This window comes from Dromiciops gliroides, chromosome 2 (genome assembly GCF_019393635.1).
Source record: "Dromiciops gliroides isolate mDroGli1 chromosome 2, mDroGli1.pri, whole genome shotgun sequence".
NCBI classification, from domain to species: domain Eukaryota; kingdom Metazoa; phylum Chordata; class Mammalia; order Microbiotheria; family Microbiotheriidae; genus Dromiciops; species Dromiciops gliroides.
Genome location: NC_057862.1, coordinates 268,952,899 through 268,978,721, shown reverse-complemented (window position 1 = coordinate 268,978,721; position 25,823 = coordinate 268,952,899). Strand labels below are relative to the sequence as shown.

General features: G+C 35.3%; 1 protein-coding gene across 11 annotated transcripts in view; it reads left to right on the top strand.

The window, feature by feature from the left end:
- RALGAPA1 (Ral GTPase activating protein catalytic subunit alpha 1) overlaps positions 1–25,823 on the top strand; it is a 304,015-nt gene that overhangs the window by 197,334 nt on the left and 80,858 nt on the right. For all 11 annotated transcript variants that reach the window (XM_043989575.1, XM_043989574.1, XM_043989567.1 and 8 more), the window contains 2 exons: positions 16,985–17,849; positions 19,081–19,152. In XM_043989575.1, the coding sequence (XP_043845510.1) occupies positions 16,985–17,849; positions 19,081–19,152 (937 nt within the window). The remainder of the gene's footprint in view (positions 1–16,984; positions 17,850–19,080; positions 19,153–25,823) is intronic.

The following is a 25,823-nucleotide window of genomic DNA, read 5'->3' as shown; positions in this document are numbered from 1 at the left end:
GCCTTTCTGCTTTGTAAGCCATAATAATCTGTAATTATGGGTTTATAGCAAATGCTATGGGATTTGTTTAACAATCTCAAAAGACAACATGGAATAGACTTTATTAAATGAATGCCTGCTATGCAAAATCTTTGTAGTATTGATATCTGCATTTTAGATTTTCTTACAAGTTTTTTATTTTTAATTTATTCTTGAATCTGCAAATTAAACTTGGTACATTGTGTGTAATTTAAGATTCTAAATGTGGATTCTAATCTGTTCCCCCAGTTTTGGGGGAAACTGACTAAAATCACTGATAAAACAAATTTAGGTTTTTAAGGGTTTATTGAAAAATAGAAAGAAAAAGATTGAGAACAGAATTCCAACAGCCTGGCATTCCTATCTTTCCTCAAATTTCCTGTGAAGTCCTCTGCCGCCGCCACTACCATCAAGTCAGGAACCCAAAAGCGCGAGAGCTCTCCGCACAGGCCCTCTTTCCTCCTTCCTGTCTCCTCCCAGAAAATAGGAGGCTCCTCAAGTTGATTGGCTGGTATCCTTGATAGACAGCACCCATGAGCAAACGTCACTTCCTGGCGCCAAGGAAAAGCCACATGGCCTTGCCCTCTCAGGCATTTTCCTCATGGTGGAGCTTTCCTATAATAAGTCTCCAGTAGGTGGCATCATTCCAATCATTACAATTGGAAAAAACACAAACTCTTTAAGTCAGAGGACCAGCATTCAAATCCTGCTTCTGACCTTAGGAAAGGATTTCATTTTTCTTCATCTATAAATGAGGGAGTTAGACCAGATTATCTCTGAGGTCTCTTCCAGCTCTAGACTTTTGATCCTTATCCAGTTCTAAGTGCCTGAATTTGGAAGCTATATAATTTTTTTAAAAAATTATGATTTGAAAATCGAAGTACTCTAAATGACAAAATTAACGCTGTGTATGGATGTATATATGCATAATCTTTTAAAGGTTAACTTGGCTTGTTTTCCTCCATCTATATCCTTTGTGGGGAAAAGATTAGTAGTATAGCATGTTTATTTGTTAGTTAGAATATTTAGGTAATTTGTGCAAGCAACTTGCACAGTTACTTATATAACTAGAAAGTAGCTTGGCACATTTTGAAAAAAAATCTTTATGTTTCATAGATTGCTACCGAACAGTCACTTAAATATATTGTGCTGCTTAATATTCATTTGGGATTTGGTAGTTATGACCATTTCCATAAAAAAATATTTCATTAGTAACAAAAGAAATATTTTCATCCTTATTGAACCTTCTGCAAGAAAATTTGAATTAATTTGCAAATAGCCAGAAAATTGAGGTACATAAAGTTTCAGTGATTGTCTCTGGAATGTCATGGACAAAAGGCAGGAATTTTTCACATTTCTGTGATGTAGTTCTATTATAATATTTTTCTTTATTCAGAAGGAGAACTTACATGTTCTATAAACATGTCACTGTTCAGAATAATGAGTCACCTGCTGAAGTATGTATAAGAAAAGAGAAGTCAACTTAATTTTGAACATTTTTTCAAATACTATCATTTTGCATTTGTTTTTTTTGAAAACTGTGATGTGCCTTGTGTCAGTAACCTATAGAGTGTGCATGTCGGTCTTTTATTAGATAATTAATGCAGACATTTTCCCCCAGTATAGATCTTTTCTTCTTTTCTTTTGATTTTACCTGCATTGTTATTTTTTGCAAACTCTTTTTAATTGTATGTAATCAGAATTCAATCCAAAAGGCATTTATTGAATGTCTAGTATGTGCAAGGCACTGTGCTAAGTGCTGGTATACAAAAAGATGCAAGAGATAGTTTCTGCCCCCAAGGAGCTTACAATCTAATGGAGGAGACAACAAGCAAATAATACACAAAGCAAGCTAAATAAGGAAAGATAAATAATGAACAGAGGGATGGCATTAGAAGTAGGAGTGGTTAGAAAAGGCTTTTTTAAAAGATGGGATTTTAGTTGGGACTAAAGGGAAGCCAGGAAGGTCACTAGTCAGAGTTTAAGAGGGAAAATGTTCTAGACGTGAGGGACAGCCAGAGAAAATGCCTGCTGCCAAGAGTTGAGGTGTGTTGTTTTTTTTTTTTTGTGGAACAGCAAAGAAGCCAGTGTCTGTTATTAAGATCTTTGCTATATCTTCTATGACTAACAATTTTTGCACTTCACATAAATTTGAATGATAGAACTTTATTCTCTAATTTTATTATGCCATGTCTTTTTTATGTTAAGATTGTTTATTGATTTGAAATTTACATGATAAGATGCTGATTTTAAAAAAGCATCAAGTTGCTTTCTAATTTTTCCAGAGGTGGTTGTCAAATAAGAATTCCTTCCTCAGGAGTTTGTTCTTAGATTGATCAAACACTAGACTCTTCTGAACATGTTTATAGGTCTTGCTTGATATGTTTTACTGATATAATTTCCTTTCTTACCTATTTCTAGATGATTTTTATCATTATAGATCTTATTTACTTGTATATTTTGTATTTTAGTAGGGATAGATGGATAGAAAGTCTTATACTTGGGTTAAAGTAAAAACTTCTCAAATCCAAGATAGGGAAGACATCAATTAGACAACAGTTTGTTTGAAAAATGAACTGGGGTTTTTAGTGAACTGGAAGCTCAATAAGAAAAGGTTATATGACAGGCAAAGAAAACCAGTAATATTTTACACTAAATTAAGAATGACTGTCCCCTATACCTAGAACACCCTCACTACTTTGTTCTGACTATTTCTGATTTATTTTAAGTCCCAATTTATTTTAATTCCTTCTGTTAATTATTTTCCTATTTATCTTTGTAAAGTTGCTATCTGTAAGGTGGCTAAAATTCTAGCTAAACTATCTAAAAATCTAATGAGTGGTCGCCATAAATTATAAGCTTTAGCAAGAGTTTAGACTTTTAAGTATTTATTAAGGAGCATAAGAATTTGGTGAGAAGAGAGAAAGGCCAAGATGCCTTCATCTATCTATATAATGGAGCCAGCATCTCTGCTCCACTCCACACGAGGTCCCAGTGAAAGAGAGAGCCCCTCACTCCTTCCTCCTCCCAGAAACCTCTCATGAAACAGGAAAAAGAGCTGTATACACACACACACACACACACACACACACACACACACACACACACACACGCACGCGTGCGCGCACGCGCTAATTGGCTGATAGCTTTAATTGACAGTACCCTCAAGCAAATGTCACTTCCTGATGCCAAGGCCACATGTCTATGTCCTCAGGCCAGAGCTCACAAAATTTTCCTCCCAGCAGGGGGCGTTATTCCAACTCTCACATCTTTTATGTAACTTGTTTGTATATATTATTTCACGTGTTGTTGCCTCTGTTAGATTGTAAGCTTCCTGAGGTCAGGAATTTTTCTTTTCCTCTTTTTGTATTCCCAACACTTAACATAGTACCTAGCAGGTACTAGTGATGTGGGATGGAATTAGGGTCAAATTGATCATGAGTCGTCCCAAAAGAATTATAAGAATCAGTGACTCAGTTTACCAAGTTTTATTGCAATACTGTGAGTGACCACAGGGAGAGAACCAGAAAAGTGGAAAGGTATCTCTCGAATAAGGAAAGAAAATACAGTTATATGTATAGTATGGATAAATTGATTATCAGTCTCATTATAATAATCTCCACCTTAGGGGGAGGTACAGGGGAGGGCTTATCCTAATTTGGATTTACTTGGGGCTTAAGCCAACTCCTGAGGCGGGTACCTTTTTTCGTGGAGGTGTGTTTTGGGGGTTTATACATCATATGTGAATCTAGGGACAAATTTGGCCTTTTCTGCACATGTCACTTTTTGATTCCCATGTCCAGTTTTCAGAATATCTTCATTTATCATTAGAATTTCTATACCCTATCAGTGTATCATTGTTATGTTTAAGGTCTCTATGACTTGCCTCTTTATGTTCTTGTTATGAGTGCTGATTTATGTGGGTACACAAAAATCTAGGCCTTGACTTATATTAATGAAGACTCAAGTCTTAAGTTATCCATTCACTGAGGTCTGAATTCCTCTTAGAGCTCAGATCTAAATTAGAACTTGAGTCTTAGGTTTTTCTGTTAACCCCTTTTCTGCCTCCTACATCACTAGGTGATTAAATAAATAAATTATAATTAATTAATAAATAAATTGATTAATTGAAATACATATGAAGTATTATGTTCAGTTCTTTGTACCCCATTTTAGGAAAGATTTTTTTTTTCTTTTGGGCGGGGCAATGGGGGTTAAGTGACTTGCCCAAGGTCACACAGCTAGTAAGTGTCAAGTGCCTGAGGCCGGATTTGAACTCAGGAACTCCTGAATCCAGGGCCGGTGCTTTATCCACTGCGCCACCTAGCCGCCCCTTTAGGAAAGATTTTGATAAAATGGGAAAATATCCTTTGCAAAATAGTCATGTTGCCAGAAGGCCTCTATATTTATGTATATAAGGATTGGTTAAAGGAATTGGAGATGTTTAGGCAAGAGAAAAGAAGGCTTAGGGAAAGTCTAATGGCTTCAAGTATTTGAATCACTACCAGCTGGACAAGATTAGATTTGTTTTTCTTGAACTCAGTGCAGAACTAGGATTGCTGGATGAGAGAGGCAAATTTAGGCTTGCCTGCAAGGAAACTTATGAACAATTAGAACTATCTAAAAATAGAATGTTCTGCCTCAGGTATCAATGGCTTCTTCTTCTGTGGAGAACTTCAAAGGAGACTGAATGACTACTTCTCCAGTATTTGTGGAGAGAATTGGTTTTTAGATTTGAGTTGAACGATATATTCTTTTTTTCTGTTTAGAATTTTATTTTCCCAATTACATGTAAAATCAAATTTTGACATCAATTTTTTAAAACTTTGTGTTCCAACTTCTCTTCCTCCCACCTTTCCCACTCCCCATCCCCAAGAACTCAAGCAATTCAATATAAGTTATACATGAGTAGTCATGGAAAACATCTCCACGTTAGCTAGGTTGTGATAGAAAACAGATAAAAACAAAACTTCAGATTAAGGAACTATCAAAAGAAATTATGCTTCAATCTGTTTACAAATACCATCAGTTCTTTCTCTGTAGATGGATTGCAATTTTCATAAGTCCTTCAGAGTTATATTGGATCATTGCATTGCTGAAAATAACCACATGCTTCCCAGCAGATCATCTTACACTATTGTTGTTATTTTGCATACAGTACATTTTACTCTGCTTCAGTTCATGTGGGTCTTTCCAGGTTTTTCTGATAGCATTCTGTTCATCGTAACTTTTATATAGTACCTTAAACTTGACAAAGAATTTTCTTCACAATAGGCCAGCAAAGTAGGTACCATACGTTTTGCCATTATTATCAATCATCATAACTGTTTTACTCTATCCTATTTCCTTCCCATGATATTTATTCTATTTTCTATCTTATTTTACCCTATTCCTCCTCAAAAGTGGTTTGCTTCTGATTGCCGCCTCCCCTGCTCTGCCCTCCCTTCTTTCACCCTTCTTCCTCCTTATCCACTTCCCCTCCTTCTTTCCTGTAGGGTTAGATAGATTACTCCTCCCAATTGGGTGTGTATGTTATTCCCTCCTTGAACCAACTCTGATGGGGTGGGAGGGGGAGCATGGAGGGAATACAGTTAGCAATAATAACTGAAAAGAAATTTTGAAACAAGTTTCTCTGTATACAAGTCATTCCCCAATTGATAAATGATCAAAAGATATGAACAGTTTTCAGATGAAGTAATCAAAGCTATCTGTAGCCATATAAAAATGCTCTAACTCACTATTAATTGGAGAGATGCAAATCAAAACAATTCTGGGTTACTACCTCATACCTATTAGATTAGCTAATAAGAAAGAAGAGGAAAATGACAGATATTGGAGGGGATGTGGGGAAAATGAGACATTAATGCACCATTGTGTGCCCAAAGGGCTATAGAACCATGCATACATAGTCTTTGACCTAGCAGTACCACTACTAAGTCTTCATCCAATAAGAGACATAGACATACCACACACACACACCACACACACACACATGGAAAAGGACCTGTACATACAAAAGTATTTATAGCAGCTCTTTTTTGTTGGCAAAGAATTGGAAGTTGAGGGGATGCCCATCAGTTGGGGAATGGCTGAACAAATTGCAGTCTGTGATTATGATGGAATACTATTGTGCTATGAGAAATGATGAACAGGATGTTCTCAGAAAAACTGAGCTGATGCAAAGTGAAATATTGTGTGTACAGAGTGACAGCAATGTTGTAAGGTGATCAGCTGTGAATGACTTAGCTATTCTCAGCAATACAGTGATCCAAAACAACTCTCAAGGACTTATGATGAAAAATGCTATCTATCCCTAGAGAAAAAACTGAGCTTATGGTGTCTGAATATAGATTGAAGCATTTTTTTTTACTCTATTTTTCTTGAGGTTTGGTTTTTTGCAGGGGCTTTGTTTTGTTTTGGTCTGTGTTTTCTTTTACAGCATGACTAATGTGGAAATGTTTTGCTTGACTGCACATGTATAACCTGTATGGGATTGTTTGCCTTCTCAAAGGATGGTGGGAAAGGGAGGAAAGGAAAGAATTTGGAACTCATAAAGTTTTTGAAATGAATGTTAAAAATTGCTTTTACATGTAATTGGGGGAAAATAAAATACTGCATAATTTTTTTTATTCTACCAAGGCAACAACAAAGAAATTGCTTAAAAGAAAAAACTGCTTTGGAAGTTTCAATTACATGAGAAACACTAAAGCTAAAGAATGAATAAATGGGGGGCCAGCCAGGTAGCCCAGTGGATGAAGCACTGGCCCTGGATTCAGGAGTACCTGAGTTCAAATCCAGCCTCAGACATTTGACATTTATTAGCTGTGTGACCCTGGGCAAGTCACTTAACCCCCACTGCCCTGCAAAAAAAAAAAAAAAAAAGAATGAATAAATGGGTAGACAAATCATGAATCAAAGAAGAAAAGTTTAGAATAAATAGAAAGTGAAGAGAATTATTGAAAAGAATAAGGTAAAGAAATCCTTTTTAGAAAAAGGAACAGAAAAAGGAGAAATTGATATTAGAGGGGAGAGGCAGATATTGAATTACCTATTTAAGAAGAGAAGAAAGAGGGAAGAATCAAATAATTAAATAAAAAGTAAAAAGAAAAATATATCAGTAGGTTAAGTAAAATTCCGGAAAGTTTGGTAGCTGTTTGGAGCTGGGTTGCTATTGAGAAGCAGAGACTGCAAATAAGGTTACCTTAAAGTAGAATAAACAAAAATCGTCGGGACAAAGTACCAGCTTAAAAGATTAAGGAAAACAAACAAAAATCAATACCAGAGACAGAAATAGGAGAAAATATAAATCACATAACTTTAAATGAGAATTAATCCAATAAAACCCCAAATAGTGACAAATTATATAAGAAAACAACCCCACAATCTATTTCATACAAGGGTAACATTTAAAAAGCAAAGAAATATATAGAATAAAAATTAGAGACTGGAACAGAATTTATTATGTTTCAAATACATTAAAAAAGCAAGAATTATAAATGTGCTAAAAGAAAACTTTCACAATAGAAATAAACAAGGAAATTACATTATGCTGAGAGGAAGCATAGACAACAATCCAATATAAACATTAAACTTATCACAAGTGGGATTTCATCTAAAATCATGAAAGAAAAATTAACTGAACTGGAAGATAGATTTTATCACAATAATATTAGGAGACTTTAATGTTCCTCTTTCATAGTAAGACAAAACTGAAAAGGCTAATATAAATTTGTAGAACTTGAAGCTGGAGCATTAATTGGACAGGTAAATAATGTTCAACACTACATGTAACTTTTACAAAATTGGCTATATACTAGCCCAAAGAGAAAGTGCAAATTGTAAAAGGCAGAAATACCAGTCACATCCTTTACAAAATGTGATGCAATAAAAATAGTAATCAGTTCAGGGAGTACAAACCACAGACACAGACCTAAATGGGTACCTAATAATGAAATCCTTAATAATAAACGGGTCAAAGAATAAATGAGAGATTTAATAATTATGTGAAAGTCAATGATAAGACAAGATACAATTTATGCATTGCAGCTGAAGTCTTCAGAAAAAAAACTATATCACTAAAAATATATGTTAGTAAAATAGTAAAGGAGAGGATTCATGTGATGAATATACATTTAAAAATTAGAAACCCCCAAAATAAATGGCAAAAATCAGCATAAAAGAGTAAGTCTTGAAAATTAGAACAGAAACAGGTAAATTTGTAATCAAAATTACTATGGAGCTGATAAAGGAAAATGTATAAACTTTTAACCAATCTGCTTAAGAAGAGGGCAGAAAAATGCTACAATAAAATAAAAAATAAACAAGTTGAAATAACAAATCCAGACAAAATAAACATAGCTTTCAAAACCTCCTATGGATAATTATAGTGTGAATAAAGCAACATAAAAGAAATTGGATTACTACCTTCAAAAACACCAAAAAATTGAATAATCAAAGAAGGAATTACATAAAGAAAGAAGAAATTGAGGATTCTTGGTCCTAATGAAATTGGAGAATTCTATTAAACTTTTAATTAACATTTTGAGTACTACACAAATTATTCTCCAAAAAAATTTGAGAAAGAAAGCATTACATCAAGTTCCTTTTATAAGAAAAATACAGCACAAATACCTGGGTTTGGTAAGGATAAAGCACCAAAGGAGAATTATAGATCACTACCATTAATGATTTCAATTCAGAAATTTGAAATACATGAGTAGAAAACAAGCCTGTCTCTTCCATACTCCATCTAATCTAACTCTAGAAATGCTAACAGTGACAATAAAGCAAGAGAAAACAGTCAAAGGTATAAAGGAAGGCACAAAAAATTGGACATTTAATTATCTCTATTTAGAAAATTTTAGAGAAATAGCATCATTTTTGGAGAGTCCAGTAGTTCTTAAATTTTTTCTCCCTGACCTGTTTTCTACATATTTACATTTTTTAATTTTTTTGTCAGGGCAATGGGTGTTAAGTGACTTGCCCAGGATCACACAGCTAGTAAGTGTCAAGTGTCTGAGGCCGGATTTGAGCTCAGGTACTCCTGAATCCAGGGCCGGTGCTTTATCCACTGTGCCACCTAGCTGCCCCCTACATATCTACATTTTTCATTTTGAGTGGAATGTATCCTATTTTCCCTAGTTTTTGATAGTGCTACATAGAAATGATAGTAATGTATTTTGTGGATATATTTTGCTTCATACTACCTTGCTGAAGCTATTTATCACTTCAGTTCTTTTATTCCTTTCACAAGGGTTTACTAAGTATACCATCTTGTCACCTACAAGTAGGGATGATCTTTTTATTTGCCAATATTTGCCAACCTTTGATTTTTTTTTTTCCCCTTGTCTTATTTTTCTAGCTAGCATTTCTGAAACCGTGTCCAGTAATAGTAGGGAGTAGAGACATTCTTAACTTGCCACCCTGTTGGTACTGAGAAAACTTCTAACATTTCTCTATTTTTAAATAATATTTTTAATAATACTCATTCTAATTTTAAAATAAATGCTTTTGATCAAATGTATTTAATGAGCCCCTTCAATACCTGTGCTTAATTTGATGTCAAGATTATATGAAGATTGTAATTTGTCTAAGGCTTTTTTCTGCCTCCATCATAATGATCATATTGTTGTATTATCTTTGTTGTTTAAATGTAGAGGCAGCTAGGTAGAGCAGTGGATAAGAGTGCAGGGCTTGGAGTTAGGAAAAATTGAGTTGGTCTCAGAAACTTAATAACTCTTGACAAGTCACTTAACCTTTGCCTCAGTTTCCTCATCTATAAGATGGGTATAATAATAGCATCTACCTCACACAGTTGTTGTGAAGACCAAATGAGATATTTGTAAAGCACTTAGCACAGTGCCTGGCATATAGTAGGTGCTTTATAAATGCTTATTTCTTTCCTTTCTATATTGTTGTACATCCTTGTTTCCCTGTTGTAAATTCAACTTGTTTATAGTGAATTATTTTCTGGAGAGAGGTCTTTAATTTCCTTGTAAGGTCAATATTCATTAGAATGATTGGTTAAGAGCTATTTTTCTCTCCCTTGTTTGGATAGCAAGACCATTTTTTTTCACAAAAGGAATCTCATAGTATGCTTTTTGTCTTTATTTGAGATTAATTTTTTTCTTAATTGCTCTTTACATGTTTGGTAGAAATTTTCTTATAATTCTCTTTGGCCTTGTATTTTTCCCTTATGCCTTTCAGTTATGACTTTCTTGATTTCTTTTTCTAAGACTGGGCACTGTAATATTTCTTGTTTAGTTTAGATAGTAGATATTAATTGATTTCCCTTGAATTCTCAGATTCACATTTTCAGTATAATATAAATTCCTTGAGAGTAGAGATTGTTTCATTTTTTGTACTTGTGTCCCTAGTATTTGTTGCTTAATAAATAATTGATTGATAATGTTTAATTGTATAACAATTCCTAATGCTGCTTTTTATTTCCTATAGTGAATTTGGGTGGGGCAGTGAGGGTTAAGTGACTTGCTCAGGGTCACACAACTAGTAAGTGTCAAGTGTCTGATGCTGGATTTAAACTCAGGTCCTCATGAATCCAGGGCTGCTGCTTTATTCACTGCACCACCTCAAAATTTTCATAATTTTATCTATCAGGTTAGATCTTTAATGATTTTCTTGGTCTTTTCAGAAAATTAGCTCTTTCCATTATCAGTTACAAAGTATATTAGTATTGACTAAACAAACTTGTTTGCATCCCATGGGTTATCTATAAAAGCAAGCCACTTCAGAACTAAAGATTCAAATGTCTGGTAATTCCTGGTTCTTGAAAGTCTTGTGCCCTTTAATGGAGTACCCATGAAATTCAGAAGCATAGTGTAGCTTCTCTTTGGGGCTTCCAGAAGAATCCTGAAGCCCTTTTCTCAGTGAGTCAAATCTGTTTTCCACTCCTGTTGAAGACACTATGTCAGCTACTCTAGGAATCCTAATAGGATTATGACCCCAGTGGGAAGTCCAAAAATCCTTCAATTCTCTGAAGTTCACAGGCTGGGGTGGGCAGAAAGAGGAGGAGAAACCAAGGTGAGGAGATCTTCATGTTCTCCTCAAACAATTTCCTCTTAGAAGCTTTACTGGGAAGTTTCCACCAGGCTGCCAGACATTGGAACGCCTAAGTTCTGAATTGGCTTTTCTCTATGTATTTATCATATACTTTTTTTTAACTATACATAAAGACTTAGAATGAAAGCTTCTTTAGGACAGTGCCAGTGTTTGCTTTTTCTTTGTGGCCATAGTGTTTAAGGCAGTCCCCAGCATTTAGGACATATTTAAATACTTGTTGATTGATTTTTATTTTTGCCTTCTTGTTGCTTCACAGACTTGTACACTTTAAAACAAAAATAAAATCCAGCAATATAACATTCATCCATCCCACGTTCATGGCTTTGTCTAGTCTTAATTATATGAAAACAAACATTTCATTTCTTAGATTTTCACAGCTTTCTGAGATCTTTATATTTAACTTTTTGTTAAATAGTTTGCATTTTAAATAAAATGTCTCTGTATTCTTTTTGTCAGAATGATTCCTATTCTGCTATTTTGATGAATGTTCATTTATATCCTTTGATGCTCAGGTTCAATTTTTTCAAAATATTTTTACAAAGCAATCACTTTTTTTTTTTTTTAGTGAGGCAATTGGGGTTAAGTGACTTGCCCAGGGTCACACAGCTAGTAAGTGTTAAGTGTTTGAGGCCGGATTTGAACCCAGGTACTCCTGACTCCAGGGCCAGTGCTCTATCCACTGCGCCACCTAGCTGCCCCCCAAAGCAATCACTTTTGCTTTTAGAATATATTAATTTTATTCTTTGATTTCATATTGACCACAAGAGTAATCCACCTCTTTTCTGATTGATTCTCCTTCAAATGTTTTAAAAAAAAAAGGTCCTTGTTGCCTACAAAACTTTTTTGATGATTTAGTTCTAAATTTTGACTATGATGTTTCTTGGTAAATTGATTGGAGCTATCTTTCTATTTTGTGGTTTTGTTCAGTCTGCTCTTTATAAAAGCTTGCAGTTTGTATGATTATTTGAATCTCCTTTTAATTATGTTTTGGAGAAGAAATCTAATCCCTAGGCTCTCCACATATTTTTTTTCAAGTTAAGTGTTATTTAATAGAGCTTTCACATATTCTGAGGCAGTCAACAAGCATTTATCAAGATATTATAAGCACTGTGGTAAGCACTAGGGATACAAAGAAAAAGAGTTCTCTCCTGTGTTCTCTCAAGAAACAACATTCTTCTAATCTTGTTTGTTTATTTGTTGTTGTGTTTTTTAAAATTTCCTTTCATTAATTTTTTTCTGACTTTTTTTTGTATTCCAGTTCTTTTATTCTTTATTTCAGATAATCTACTATTGTGGATAATGTCTTCTTCCCCCACCTCACCCCACCCCAAACCCCAATTCTCTAGTCTTTTCTTAGTCTTGTTGATTAAATGCTTGCTAATAGGCTGGTTAATTACTTTCTTAAGTGCTCTAATTTTTGTCCTTTCACTTTATTTCTTCTTTTTTTTTCTACTTAATTCTTTTCTTTCTTTTTTTTTTGGTGAGGCAGTTGGATTTAAGTGACTTGCCCAGGGTCACACAGCTAGTGTTTCATTGAGCAAACTCATTTGTTTTTCAAATGAAACAAAGGGGGGAATGTGGTAAAAAAAACAAAAAACGGAAGTTTTAGCTGAATCATTTGAGAGTTGAGTGCATGCTACTGAAGCAGCTTTTGAAGGACCGCCCTTTTGGTTTTTTTAAACTTAGCCGTGGTGGCGCACGAATGTGCTGCTTCTCGGCCTGGCAGGCAGTTTGGGATTCAGTGAGTTTTATAAAGGAGAATAGACTAAACTTACATCTAAGATTATCATTTGTATTTCTACTTCCCTATTTCCCTAATTGGTATCACCTTTTGTTGTCTAATTAATTCCCAAGCAATAAAAACTAATCCCTCACAGATTTAAGCTCAGAGGCTTCTTTTTCTTACTGGTCTGGGAGACATTGAGGGAAAAGTTAAAAGGGGGAGTTTAATGCTCGTATATCCAATTTTAAATCTCACACTAGTGTCAAGTGTCTGAGGTCAGATTTGAACTCAGGTCCTCCTGACTCCAGGGCCTGTGGTCTATCCACTGCACCACCTAGCTGCCCCTACTTAATTCTTTAACTGCCTTTCCAAACCATTCTAGAGATTTTATGGTGTTGTTTCATCACTGTTTCAGGGTGCCTTAAAGTATTTGTTATAATAACATCACATTTCTAAAGGGATTTTGATTTAGTTTCCTTTGTTTTGAAGTTCTTGTCTACGCCAGTGGCTTTGAATGCATTTTACCACTTCTACTCTCCTGGGCTTTACCTTTTTTTTCTGACTTTCTTCACTCTCTCAGCTGATATTGGAGGACAGGTTGAAAAGGTCACTGCTCTGGGTTGGGGAATGGGGAGAAGGTGCCCTTAGAAACCTTTTTAAGTGAGTCTTTCTTCTACTTTTTCCCTCCTGCTGGATGCCTGCTTTTGCTTTTTGTGGTACTAAATAGTTGTTACCATCTTTACATATCTAGGCCCTTCCTTTTCTATAACTCTTCATGTCCACTCCCCTTTTCCTTACTTCAGAGCCTTGGACTAGTTGGATTCACTGTTCTCAACTCATCCAGGGAGTAGGCTCTACCCTGGGATACTGCAGGGCTTTCTGGATACATCAGTCTTTGGGAAAGGAGGGAAATACTGGGCAGGAGCCATTAGGACATAGAGTTTGTCTTTAGGTATATTTTCCTCTAAGAGTTACATTGTTGAAGTCTTTATTTTTCATTTCTCTTTTCCTTTTATTGCTGATTTTATTACATTTTGAGGTTCTTGTTTATTTGGGTATTGCAGACAGAGAGCTGTGACCTACACCTTGACATTTTCCGTGTTCTCATCTTGCAGTTTGCCTTCATTCCTAACCACTCAAGTCAAACTGCTTTCCCAATTTTCATCCTTTTTTACCTCTTAGCTTAACAGAAAGCAAGCATTTATTAAGTGTCTGCTGTGTGTCAGATACTGATAGTCTGGGGGTAGGAGAGAGAAAACAAAAACAATCCCTTCTCAGTGAGCTTGCTGAGTGGAAACAGCAGGTAGATAAATAAGAAAATTAATATGCAAACTAATTTTAAATATGGTAAGTATGGCTAACAGCTGGGAAGATTAGAAAAAGCCTTGTGTAGGAGTTAGCACTAAGACTTAAATGGAGATAGAAATTCTCTGTAACAGTAGGCAAACCATGCATTGGGGTGAAAAGGTAAAGGGAAATGGCCTATGCAGAGGCATGGAGGCAGGAGATAGAATGTCAGATAAAAGGAACATTTGACATTGTTGATTATGCGCTCCTGGATGCTCCTTCCTCCTTTGGTTTTCATGCCTGTTTTCACACAGCTCCTTTCTTATCTGTATATCTACTCCTTAATCTTTGATCATCTTTGCAAAATGCCCCTTCCCAGCCAGAGGTATTCTGCAAGACTATGTGCTCTTCCTCCATGATCTCATCAAATCCCCTGGTTTCAATTGTCTCCTATATACAGATGACTCCCAGAATGGAAAGAATGCTGGATTTGGAATAAGACGACCAGGATTAAAATTCTGACTTGGTCACTTACAACCTTGACCACGATACTTAATATCTGGGCTTCATTTTTCTTACGTGTAAAAGGAGAGGGCTAGAGTTGAAGGTTTCTATAAACTCTTATAACTTGAAATCTCTGGTTGAATTAGTTCACAACTCCACCAAAAGTACATTAATATCTTAATTTTCCCACATCCCCTCCAACATTGGTAATGTTCTTTTTTGTCCTGTTAGCCAATCTAATAGGTTTAGGTAGTACCTCAGAATTGTTTTAATTTGCATTTCTCCAGTCAGTAGTGATTTAGAGCTTTTTCTCATGACTATAGATAACTTTTATTATTTCATCTGAAAACTGACCATTCACATTTTTTGATCATTTATCAATTGGGGAATGACTTATTTTTATAAATTTTACATTTCTCTATATATTTAGAAATGAGGCATTTATCAGAGAAACTTGCTTCAAAAAATTTTTCATATTTATGATTACTAACTGTATTTCCCTCCATCCTGTTTTCCTGTTTATTCCTTTCACCTTGTTTCTCTTTGAAAGTGTTTTGCTTCTGACTACCGCCTTCCCCAGTCTGCTCTCCCTATCAGCATCCTCCGCATTCCCTTATCCCCTTTCCTTCCTACTTTTCTATAGGATAAGATAGATTTCTATACCCAGTTGGGTGTGTTATTCCTTCTTTGAGCCAATTCCAATGAGAATAAGGTCCAAACATTCCCCATTATCTCCCCCATCTTCTCCAATTTAAATATTCTTTTCCTCCTTTTTTTATGTGAGATAATTTTCCCCATTTTACCTCTCTCTTTTTCTTTCTCCAAGTGCAATCCTCTTTCTCATCCCTTAATTTTATTTTTTTAGCTATTATCCCATCGTATTCAACTCACACTTGTGTCTTCTATACATACTCCTAAATCCCCTAATAATAAGAAAGTTCTTATGAGTTACAAGTATTATCTTCCCATATAGGAATGTAACCTTTTTAAGTCCCTTATGATTTCCCTTACCTTTTTATGCTTGTATTTGAAAGTCAAATTTTTTATTCAGCTCTAGTCTTTTGATCAGGAATACTTGAAAGTCCTCTATTTCATTGAATGTCCATTTTCCCCCCAAAGAACCTTTCTACTTTCTTATACATTACATAATACTTTGGACCTAGATTCAGGAAGACATGAATTCACATTTGGCCTCAGACATTTATTGGCTAGGTGACCCTGGGCCAAGTCACTTAACCTCTGTTTACCTAAGCTTCCTCAGTTGTAAAATGGGGATAATAATAGCACCTACTTTGCAGGGTTTTTGTGAGGATCAAATGAGATAATAAATGTGAAGCTTTAGTGCACAGTGCCTGAGAGTAGGCACCATATAAATTTTTATTCCCTTTACACACAAATATATCCAATTCTCTTATTGTTAGACATTTTCTTTCTCTTCCCTTCTGTACCCTTTGTCTCCTTCAGATCTCGATATTAACCATTTTATTTCCTACCTACTAATTGTAGGCTTCTTGCTATCCTATCCCTTCTTTAAAACATTCTCCTTTTTACTTAGTAATCAACCCATGTAGACAGTCATGTATCATTCTTTCTGTACTTGTTTGACCTAATCTTAATTCAAAAGAAAGGAGTTCAAATTGCATAACTGTTCAAACTAGATTATGCCAACTTAAGAAAGACTCTCGTTTTTAGAAATATAGCAATTCTCCCTATAAAAGTTCCCCCCCCCTTAACATTCTGTGTCCCAATGGATGGCAGTTGGGCAGACCACACTTTACCTTAGCTTCTCTTTCCCAGTTCTTAATTTCTACCCTTATATCTATGGCCAGCAGAAGATTCCTTATTTCTGAAATACTTCACATTATCTATAAAATTCAGGGTTATGTGACCAAATTTCAATGTAAACCATATGAATCTAGAAATCTGAATAGATTTCTTGAATAATAGGAAATTTTATCAATGAAATTGATTTCATTGCTTTATTTTGCAATAGTTTTGTTGCTCATTTTAATTTTTAACTTGTTGACTTTCTGAGAGATAAAAACATCTTGTCTCTCTTTGCAGCATACCATTATCCTGGATTTAGTAACAGAAGTTTAAATTTCTGACTCCTAAACAAAGATATTGAAACAAACCTGATTTAGTTTTAAATGATTGCAGAGTCAATATATCTACATCAAAGAAATTTCATTTTTCTTCACTTCTGTAATGGAAAAGTAAAAGAACTAATATTTATATCAGATATATTGATAGTGGATTTTTTACAGTTTGCAAATATGGTCTTTTTAAATATAAATGTGCTTTTATATTGTTTGCTAGATACTGCATATTTTGAATGTCAGTCTACCCATCCTTTTATTTTTTTACTTACAGTAAAAACTCAGATTCAACAAGGATTAATCTCAGTTGCAGCTCGTACTGTTATAACGCACCTGGTAAACCACTTAGGTCACTATCCAATGAATGGTGGTCCTGCTATGCTAACAAGTCAGGTTTGTGAAAATCATGACAATCATTACAGTGAAAGTTCTGAACTTTCTCCTGAGCTTTTTGAGAGTCCAAATCTCCAGTTTTTTGTATTGAACAATACAACATTGGTATCCTGTATCCAGATAAGATCAGAAGAGAGTATCCCTGGAGGAGGATTATGTGCTGGGCTCACATCAGCTAATTCAAATGTCAGAATTATAGTTCGTGATCTGTCCGGTAAATATTCATGGGACTCTGCCATTCTTTATGGACCACCTTCTGTAAAATATTCCTCAGAACCAGTGTCATTCATGTTTTCATTGTCTCACCAAGAGAAGCCAGAAGATACTCCAACTTCTATTGACAGTCTAGAGGATATAACTGTTAGAGATGGACTTGCACTCCAGATTAAGAGGAGATTCAGAGAAACAGTGCCAACTTGGGATACAATAAGAGATGAAGAGGATGTTCTTGATGAGCTCCTCCAATATTTAGGTGTTACTAGTCCTGAATGCTTACAGAGGACTGGTGTCTCACTCAACATTCCTGCTCCACAACCTGTATGCATCTCTGAAAAACAAGAAAATGATGTTATCAATGCCATCCTTAAGCAGTACACAGAGGAGAGGGAATTTGTTGAAAAGTACTTTAATGACTTAAATATGAAGGCTGTGGAACAGGATGAACCAACACCTCAGAAACCTCAGTCAGCATTTTATTACTGCAGATTGCTCCTCAGTATATTGGGAATGAATTCCTGGGACAAAAGGTAAGGATGAACAAAAAAATACTCGGATTTTACATTTAAGTATTTTCTGGTTTATAAGAGAATCTTTTCAGTAGCTCTCCTTACCTTCCTTCCTCTCCCCAGGTCCCCACCCCCAATCTCTAGACAGAAATGGATTTGTTAAGACCAGGTAGGCATATTAATATTTAGGTAGGAAAGATGTGGTGGTAGATCATCATAAAAAGAGAAAAGATAGCTCTTTGGCCATTAATAATATGTGTGTGTATCTGTATCCATATATAATGTGTGTACATATTGTGCTTTCACATATTCTCATTTAGGTCCTCTATTCTTAAAGACACTAAGTAAAAATGGACTCATAAAAGTCATAGATTTTTAATTCTTTTATATAGCCTACCTTTGAAATTATGACTTAAACAATTAATGTATGCTTTTTTTCCTGCCAAAATATTTAGAAAATAAAAAAGTAAGAGTAAAGCAGTAGTTTCAGAATTTAAAGCATTGGATTCAGGATCTAATAAAAGTAACATCTAGATTTGATCAGAATTTTATCTGTTTGAAGAAGCTGTAGAGTTTCTTAAAAGTTTTTTGTTAGCTAATAGTATATCATTGATTAATATAGGCATTGCGTAATACATATTTTAAAAATTCTCTACTTCAGGAAAAAAAGTAAGGTAAAGGATAGCATATTTATAATTATATTTATATTTAACATAGAATAGAATAGCTCAAATATTACTGCTTCAATCTAAAACTTTCTGACTTACTTTTTAAAGCTATGTATTGTAGATGAAATCCACATTAAATCCTGATTTCCTTTTGAAAGCAGATTAGAGAACCACACATAGTCTACAATAGTAAAATCGAAGAGACCAATAGACATAATCTTCTCATAGGAAAATATCAAGTCCTTAGGTATAAATAACAGTGAATATTCTTTAAAGTTTTTTTAAGGATCTGTTCACTTTTAAAATTATGAAAAGATGGGACAGCTAGATGATGCAGTGGTTAAAGCACTGGCCCTGGATTCAGGAGTACTTGAGTTCAAATCCAGCCTCAGACACTTGACACTTACTAGCTGTGTGACCCTGGGCAAGTCACTTAGCCCCCATTTCCCTGCAAAAAAACAAAAACAAAAAAATATGAAAAGACAAGAGAAATATAAGTATTCCATAAAGAGAGTAGAAGGTATATTCCAGGCCTGTCACGTCATTTATTTATAAAGGTGATGAAAATGTTTATCTTTCCTTAGGAGAAGCTTTCATCTCCTGAAGAAAAATGAAAAGCTACTTAGAGAACTTAGAAACTTGGACTCCAGACAATGGTAAGTACTCAAAGTGGTCATTTGTAAATAGCTATAGATCATTTTTTCCATATATATTTAAATGTTCTATCTAAGTTAGAAAATTAAAGCAATGTTAATCAAAATTATAGTTTATTAGGCTTAGAAATCTGTGGTGCCTCATTTTAGCATGATTCTGGGCTATAACTCGAGTCTCAGATACTTTATAGTTTTGTGACCCTGAGCACATCATTTAAACTGTCCGATCAGTTTTCCTAATTTGTAAAATGAGACGGTTTTCTCAATGACTTCTAAAGTTCCTTTCAAATCTTAATCTATGATTCTATAATTCCCTCTAACCTTATTTTTAAGGAATCCAAGTTTTTCTTTGGACTTGATTTTCTTCTTAAACAGAAGGTGATACCAGTGACTTTAGACCAGGACTTGGATGTAGTAGTGTTTCAGAGAGAAAGAACAAGGAAAGGATATGGGTAACTTAGTATGTTTCCACACAATTAAACTTGGTCTTTGCCCATATCACCTCTTTGCTATTCTTATCTAGCCAGAACCCTATGATCTTCTATTTCAAAAATATCCTTGCTAGCACACTTTTCCTATTCCCTCCATGCCAGTCACCAAACCTTGATATTCTCCCTATTTATCATCTATCTCTGCTTCCAAGTTAGCAAGAATTACTAAAAAAAAGGAAAAAAAAATCATGAAATCATGTGGATTGGGTCTAGTAGCCTAACTTCAGTTGGGCCTCACATTGCTTTCTAAGCACATCATATTTTGCAGTGCTAACAGGCAACATGCTATGTTCCTATGGCATGATTGTCTAATTTTCTACATTAGCTGTTCCATCTCTTTTTCATGCAATGAAATCCTCCCTCTCAAAAGATAATCTTGCTTCTTACATTATTGGGGGGGAAAGGGTTGAGGCCATCTACCTCTTTCCTCCCATCTCTACCTTACAATCTCTCTGGTCTTATACATCACCAGCTTCTTCTTCTCTTGAACTAATTTCTTCTGCTTCAAGCCTCTTTCATCTCTTCATCTGGATTGACTTCCACACCCTTATTTAGCAATATGCTTGTTTTCCCTAGACTTAAAAAAGAGAGAGACAAATCTTTCCCTTAATTTATCCCTACCTCAAGCTACTGGAATTTAATCAAGGAAAAAGAGGACTGATAAGGAAAGAAAGGAACAAAATATTTGAAATATTTGAAGGGCTGTTACGTTGAAGAGAGAATAGACATTCCAATAAATCATAAAGAGCAAAACTTGGATCAGTGAGGCAGAAGTTAGAGAAAATTAGACTTCAAGGAAAAATTTTCTAACAATTAGAGTTTTCTAAAAATGGAATTTATGCTGGTGAGCTCTTGTAGCACAAGAAATGTTTCAGAAAGCTGAGTTGTTGACCAGCTGTCAGGAATGTTATAGTTCTCAAACTTTTGAATCTTAATTGTTCTGTCTTGAACTCCTTTATTTTGTACCTCTTATCACATGCTGAATCCATACTGAATTAGGATTGATGTATCTGATAACAGGTAATATAGTTCTTAATAATTACAAAGCATTTTGTATACATTATTTCATTTCATCCTTATAACAACCTTGTAAATTAGGTAGAATTGAGTATCCCTGTTTTATCAGTGAAGAAACTGAACCAGAGAGAGTTCAAGCAATTTGGTCACACAGCTAATTAGTGTTGTGTTTTCCTACTTGAACCCAGGTCTTCTGATTTCTAATCTAAAGTTCTTTCCAATGCATTTTTTGTGGAAGCAGCAGGGGCTAGGAATCACATTACATGGAGCTTGAGTTCAAGTCCTTCCTCCAACAGTAGATGTGTTACCCTGGACAAGTTTAACTGTTTTCCACCTCAGTTTCCTCATCTGTAGAATGGGGATAATAATAATTGCACTAGTAGCCTTATAAAGTTGTTACGAAGAAAGTTTGTTGTAAGCCTTAATGTACTATGGAAGAGAAAATAGAATTAAAAGAGATATCTGTCTGGCCAATTTTTCAGTAGTAACCACTGATGCTACAACTTGGTATTTCTGCCTCTTGATTCTATAGGCAGGAGTTTGTAGAAGACATTGGCTGAAAGCTAATGAAAGTAGGTAAAACAGGTAATAACTTTCAAATGGGTATTAGGAAGCTAATGGTTCAGATGAAGTCAGATGAAGGGTAGTAGTGCCACACAAGGGAATAACAGTTAACAAAATTTTATTGTGGCTCACTAGGAGAGGAAGAGAAAAAATGACAATTGGGAACAATCTTGGCATGCAGCCTCCATTGATTTTAGTTCCTGGGCTGCTTTGGATATGCAACTGTGAAGTAGTATTACCAATCTGGTCAAAGGCCCAGTGCCTCTCAGGCTCAACTTGTGTAGTTTTAGAAAAATAACCACCATGGTACTAATGAGGGACTGCCCTGTGATCCATTGGGAAACATAGAAAGAAAATCATGACCAGTGAAATGAGGATATGTTCTTAATTTAATTGACATTAATTAATTAATTTTCTTAATTAAATGAAGAATGAGGAGCAGGTGTCATCTATGGCTGATTACCTTTGCCATATAGACAGTGGCCCAGAGTCAAAGATCAAGTAGAAAATCAGACATGTCAACAGGAATATTGTAAATGGATTCAGAGCATCTTACTTGGTTTCCCATTCATTTTCCATTGTTCCTTCTGGAAATAAAGCAAGGAAGGGTATAGGCCAAGGTCAAGAATTCTTCTTCTCATTGGCCTCCATCTTCTTTTCTTGAGTTTATTTATTAGGGATCTGATATGGCCAGACCTAAACTTTAGGAAGATCAATTTGACAAGGGAATTATTGGAGTGGGGAGAGCTTTGAGGCAGGGAGATTAACCAGCAGGCTACTACATCAATCCAGGCATGAGGCAATACCTGTTTCTAGAGTGGTTGTCAGAGAATATAAGCGGACATATAGTAAGGGCATACAACAACAGGACTTAGTAGCTGATTGGATATCAGGGGATAAGAGAAAACGAGCAGTCGAGGATGATACCTAGTTTATGAGCTTGGGTGACTGGGAGAATGGTGGTATTTTGACAGTAATAGAGAAGTGAGAGAAGGGTTTGAGGAGAACGATCACCAGTTCAGTTTGGGACATAAGGCATCTATGAAACATCCAATTCAAGGTGCCTTAAACGCAGTCTATTGGTTGGAAGAAAGGTTAGTGCCGAAAAGTAAAACTGACTGTCATCTGTAAAGAGAAGATAATTGAAATTCTGGAAATCACTAAGTACGGTAGTATTTTTTTAAAAAAGAGATGAGGACCCAAGACAGAACCTTAGGAGGCACTGCTGGTTAGCAGGTATGATCTGGATGAAAATCAAGCATAGAACACAGAGAAGGAGGGAGCAGATAGGTAAGAGGAGAAGCAAGAGAAACAGTCACATAAAAATCTGAAGTGAGAGAGTATCAAGGAGAAGAATGTGCTCAGTAGAATCAAAAGTTGCAGAGATTATTAAGAATGAAGATTGAGAAAAGGTCATTAGATTTGGCAACTTAAGAAATCATTAGTGACTTTGAAGAAAGCATTTTTAGTTAAATGATTAGGTAAGAACCATGGAGACACTAATTTTAAATGGCCTTCTCAAGGAGTTTAGCCACAGAGACAGGGAGAGATATACATCTAACTGGGATTGTTGGATCAAGTGAGAGTTTTTTGAGGATGGGGGAGATGTCATCATGTTTGTAGGGAGTGGGAAATAGCTAGCAAACAGTGAGAGAACAGAGAAGATAAAAGGGAAAACTTTCTGGAGAAGACAGGATCGAATAGGATTCCTTGTGCCAGATAGATGAAGGTTTGCCTTGGCAGAAGACTCTTTTTATGTGAAAATCAGGGTAAAAGAGGAAGTAGAGGAAGAAGTTATCTGAGTGATAAAAGATGAGGAAAGTAGAAAAGGGAGCTCTTTGTGAATGGCATCAATTTTTTCCAGTGCAATATGAGGCAAGGTTCATAGTTGAGAGGGTAGGGACATGTTTTGTTAGAATTGTATTTCCCATTTTTATATTAAAATTGATTAGCAAAATTGATCTGTAATCATCTTTTCTCTACTGTATCTGTCCCTGTTTTCAATATCAGTACTATAATAAGCTTTGTAGAGTGCCTTCTGTCTCTATTTTTTAAAAGAAATTTTGTAAAATAAATATAAATTATTTGAATATTTGATAGAATTCCACTTTTCCTGAGATTTTTTTCCCCCTAGAATAGTCAATTCATTGTTTGCTTGATTTCTTTTTCTCAGGTTGGGTACTTTAAGAACACTTTCTTGTTAGTTTGGATATTTTATTTTATTGTAAATATTAATTTCCTTTGAATTCTCAGATTTTCTGGTGTATAATTGTGTATAGTAGTTTTAAATACTTCTAATACTTAAAGATCCTAGGGATATAAGAACATAGATTTATAGCCAAAAGGGTCCCCAGAGACTTTCTAGCCCAACCATTTCTTTTTATTTTTTCTCTGTTGTGAATTCATTTCTCATTTTGTTCTTTTTCTTGGTCAATTTAGCCATTACTTTTTTCTTTCTGTGTGTGTGTGTGTGTGTGTGTGTGTGTGCGCGCGCGTGCTCTCGCACGTGCATGTGTGTGGCAATTAGGGTTAAGGGACTTGCCCAGGGTCACACAGCTAGTAAGTGTCAAGTGTCTGAGGCCATATTTGAACTCAGGTCCTCCTGAATCCTGGGTCAGTGCTCTATCCACTGCCATTGCTTTTTTTTTTTAACGACTTTTTAAAAACTGGAACTCTGATTTTATTGAAATAGGAATCTCTAAGGGAGGGAACTCCTGGGGTAAGAACTTCCTCCACCAATGTAAATTGAACTTGCTCTGCAACTAATAATCTTAGAAAATTACCTGAGACACTGAGAAGTTAATTCAGTCAGTAAACATTCATTAAGTGCCTCACAATCTAATGGGAGAGGCAAGATGCAAACAAATATATACTAAACAAGCTATATACAGGAGAGATATGAAATAATTAGTAAAGAGAAGGTATTTTAGAGGGATTGGGAAAGGTTTCCTATAAAAGATGGGATTTTAGGAACAGCCAGAGATGATTCCTAGAACCAACAAGAGATGAAGTGTCTTGTACATGAAATAGCCAGTGTCACTAGATCAAAGAGTACATGTCAGGGATTAAGGTGTATAAAGAATGGAAAGATAGAAGAGGGCTAAGTTTTGAAGGACTTTGAAGGCCAAACAGGGGATTTTGCATTTGATCTGGGAGGCCATAGAGAGCCAAGAGCCACTGAATTTTATCCAGTAGAGCAATGACATGATCAGATCTATTTTAGGAAAATCACTTAAGTGGCTAAATGGAGGATGGTTTGGAGTAAGGAGAGATTTAAGAAAGGCAGACTCACTCTCAGACAATTGTAGTGGTCCAGGTGTGAGGAGATGGGCATTTGCATCAGAGTGGTGGTAGTGTCAAAAGGGAAAGGGGGGACACATTTGAGAGGTGTTGAAAAGGTGAAATTGGCAGGCCTTGGCAAAAGATTAGATGGGAGGGATTATGGGACAGTGAGGAGTAGAAGATGAATCCTGTGAATTTAACCCAGGATTACACAGACTGTATATAATGGAGGTGAACATGAATAGCTAATACCTAACATTTATATAGAATTTTTTTTGTTTTTTTGTTTTTTTTGCGGGGCAATTGGGGTTAAGTGACTTGCCCAGGGTCACACAGCTAGTAAGTGTCTGAGGCCGGATTTGAACTCAGGTACTCCTGAATCCAGGGCCGGTGCTTTATCCACTGCGCCACCTAGCCGCCCCTATATAGAATTGTTAATGTTTGCAGAGTGCTTCGCATTGATTAGCTCATTAGATACTCACAGCAACTCCAGAAGATACTTCTTTTATTATCCCTCTTTTTACAAAGGAAGCTTATTTAATTTGTACAACAACCTTGTGAGAGTTAGGTATTCTTCTTATCCCCATTTTTATAGAAGAATCTTTGGCTGAATGACTTTTTCAGAATCACATAGTAAGTGAGGCAAAATTTGTGCTCAGATCTTTTCTGTCTCTAAATGTAGTGCTCTTCATATCACAATGCCTCTCTAATCAGTGTCATTAGACTTTTTTTTTTTTAAGTGAGGCAATTGGGGTTAAGTGACTTGTCCAGGGTCACACAGCTAGTAAGTGTTAAGTGTCTGAGGCCAGATTTGAACTCAGGTACTCCTGACTCCAGGGCTGGTGCTCTATCCACTGTGCCACCTAGCTGCCCCTGTCATTAGACTTTTAAAAAGCCAGACTGTTCTTAGCTCTTTTTATCAGTTTTATAGTCTTTTTATTCTCATTCAAGGGTTTTGAAGGGTTTTTTTGGTACTTGTTTTAGACTTGTTAGTTTGTTTAATTTCTATTGTAGAAATCTAAGCCCCCCCATTTCCCCCTATTTTGTTAGGAATATTTGATAAGATAAGTTTTTACAAATATGAATTTCTTATAAGGGTTGTTTTGGCTTTATCTAAAATGTTTTGGTGCATCATTTCATTGTCATATTTAACATAGTTATTTACTCCTTCTATGATATGTTCTTTATCCTGTATCACTATTTACATTTAGGTCTGTTTCTTTTGCTCATATTCCCTTTATTCCCCAAATTTTCAGTTTTTATAAACATATCATGGGATACTTAGAAATGTGTATATTCTTCAATATTTACATTCAGGAG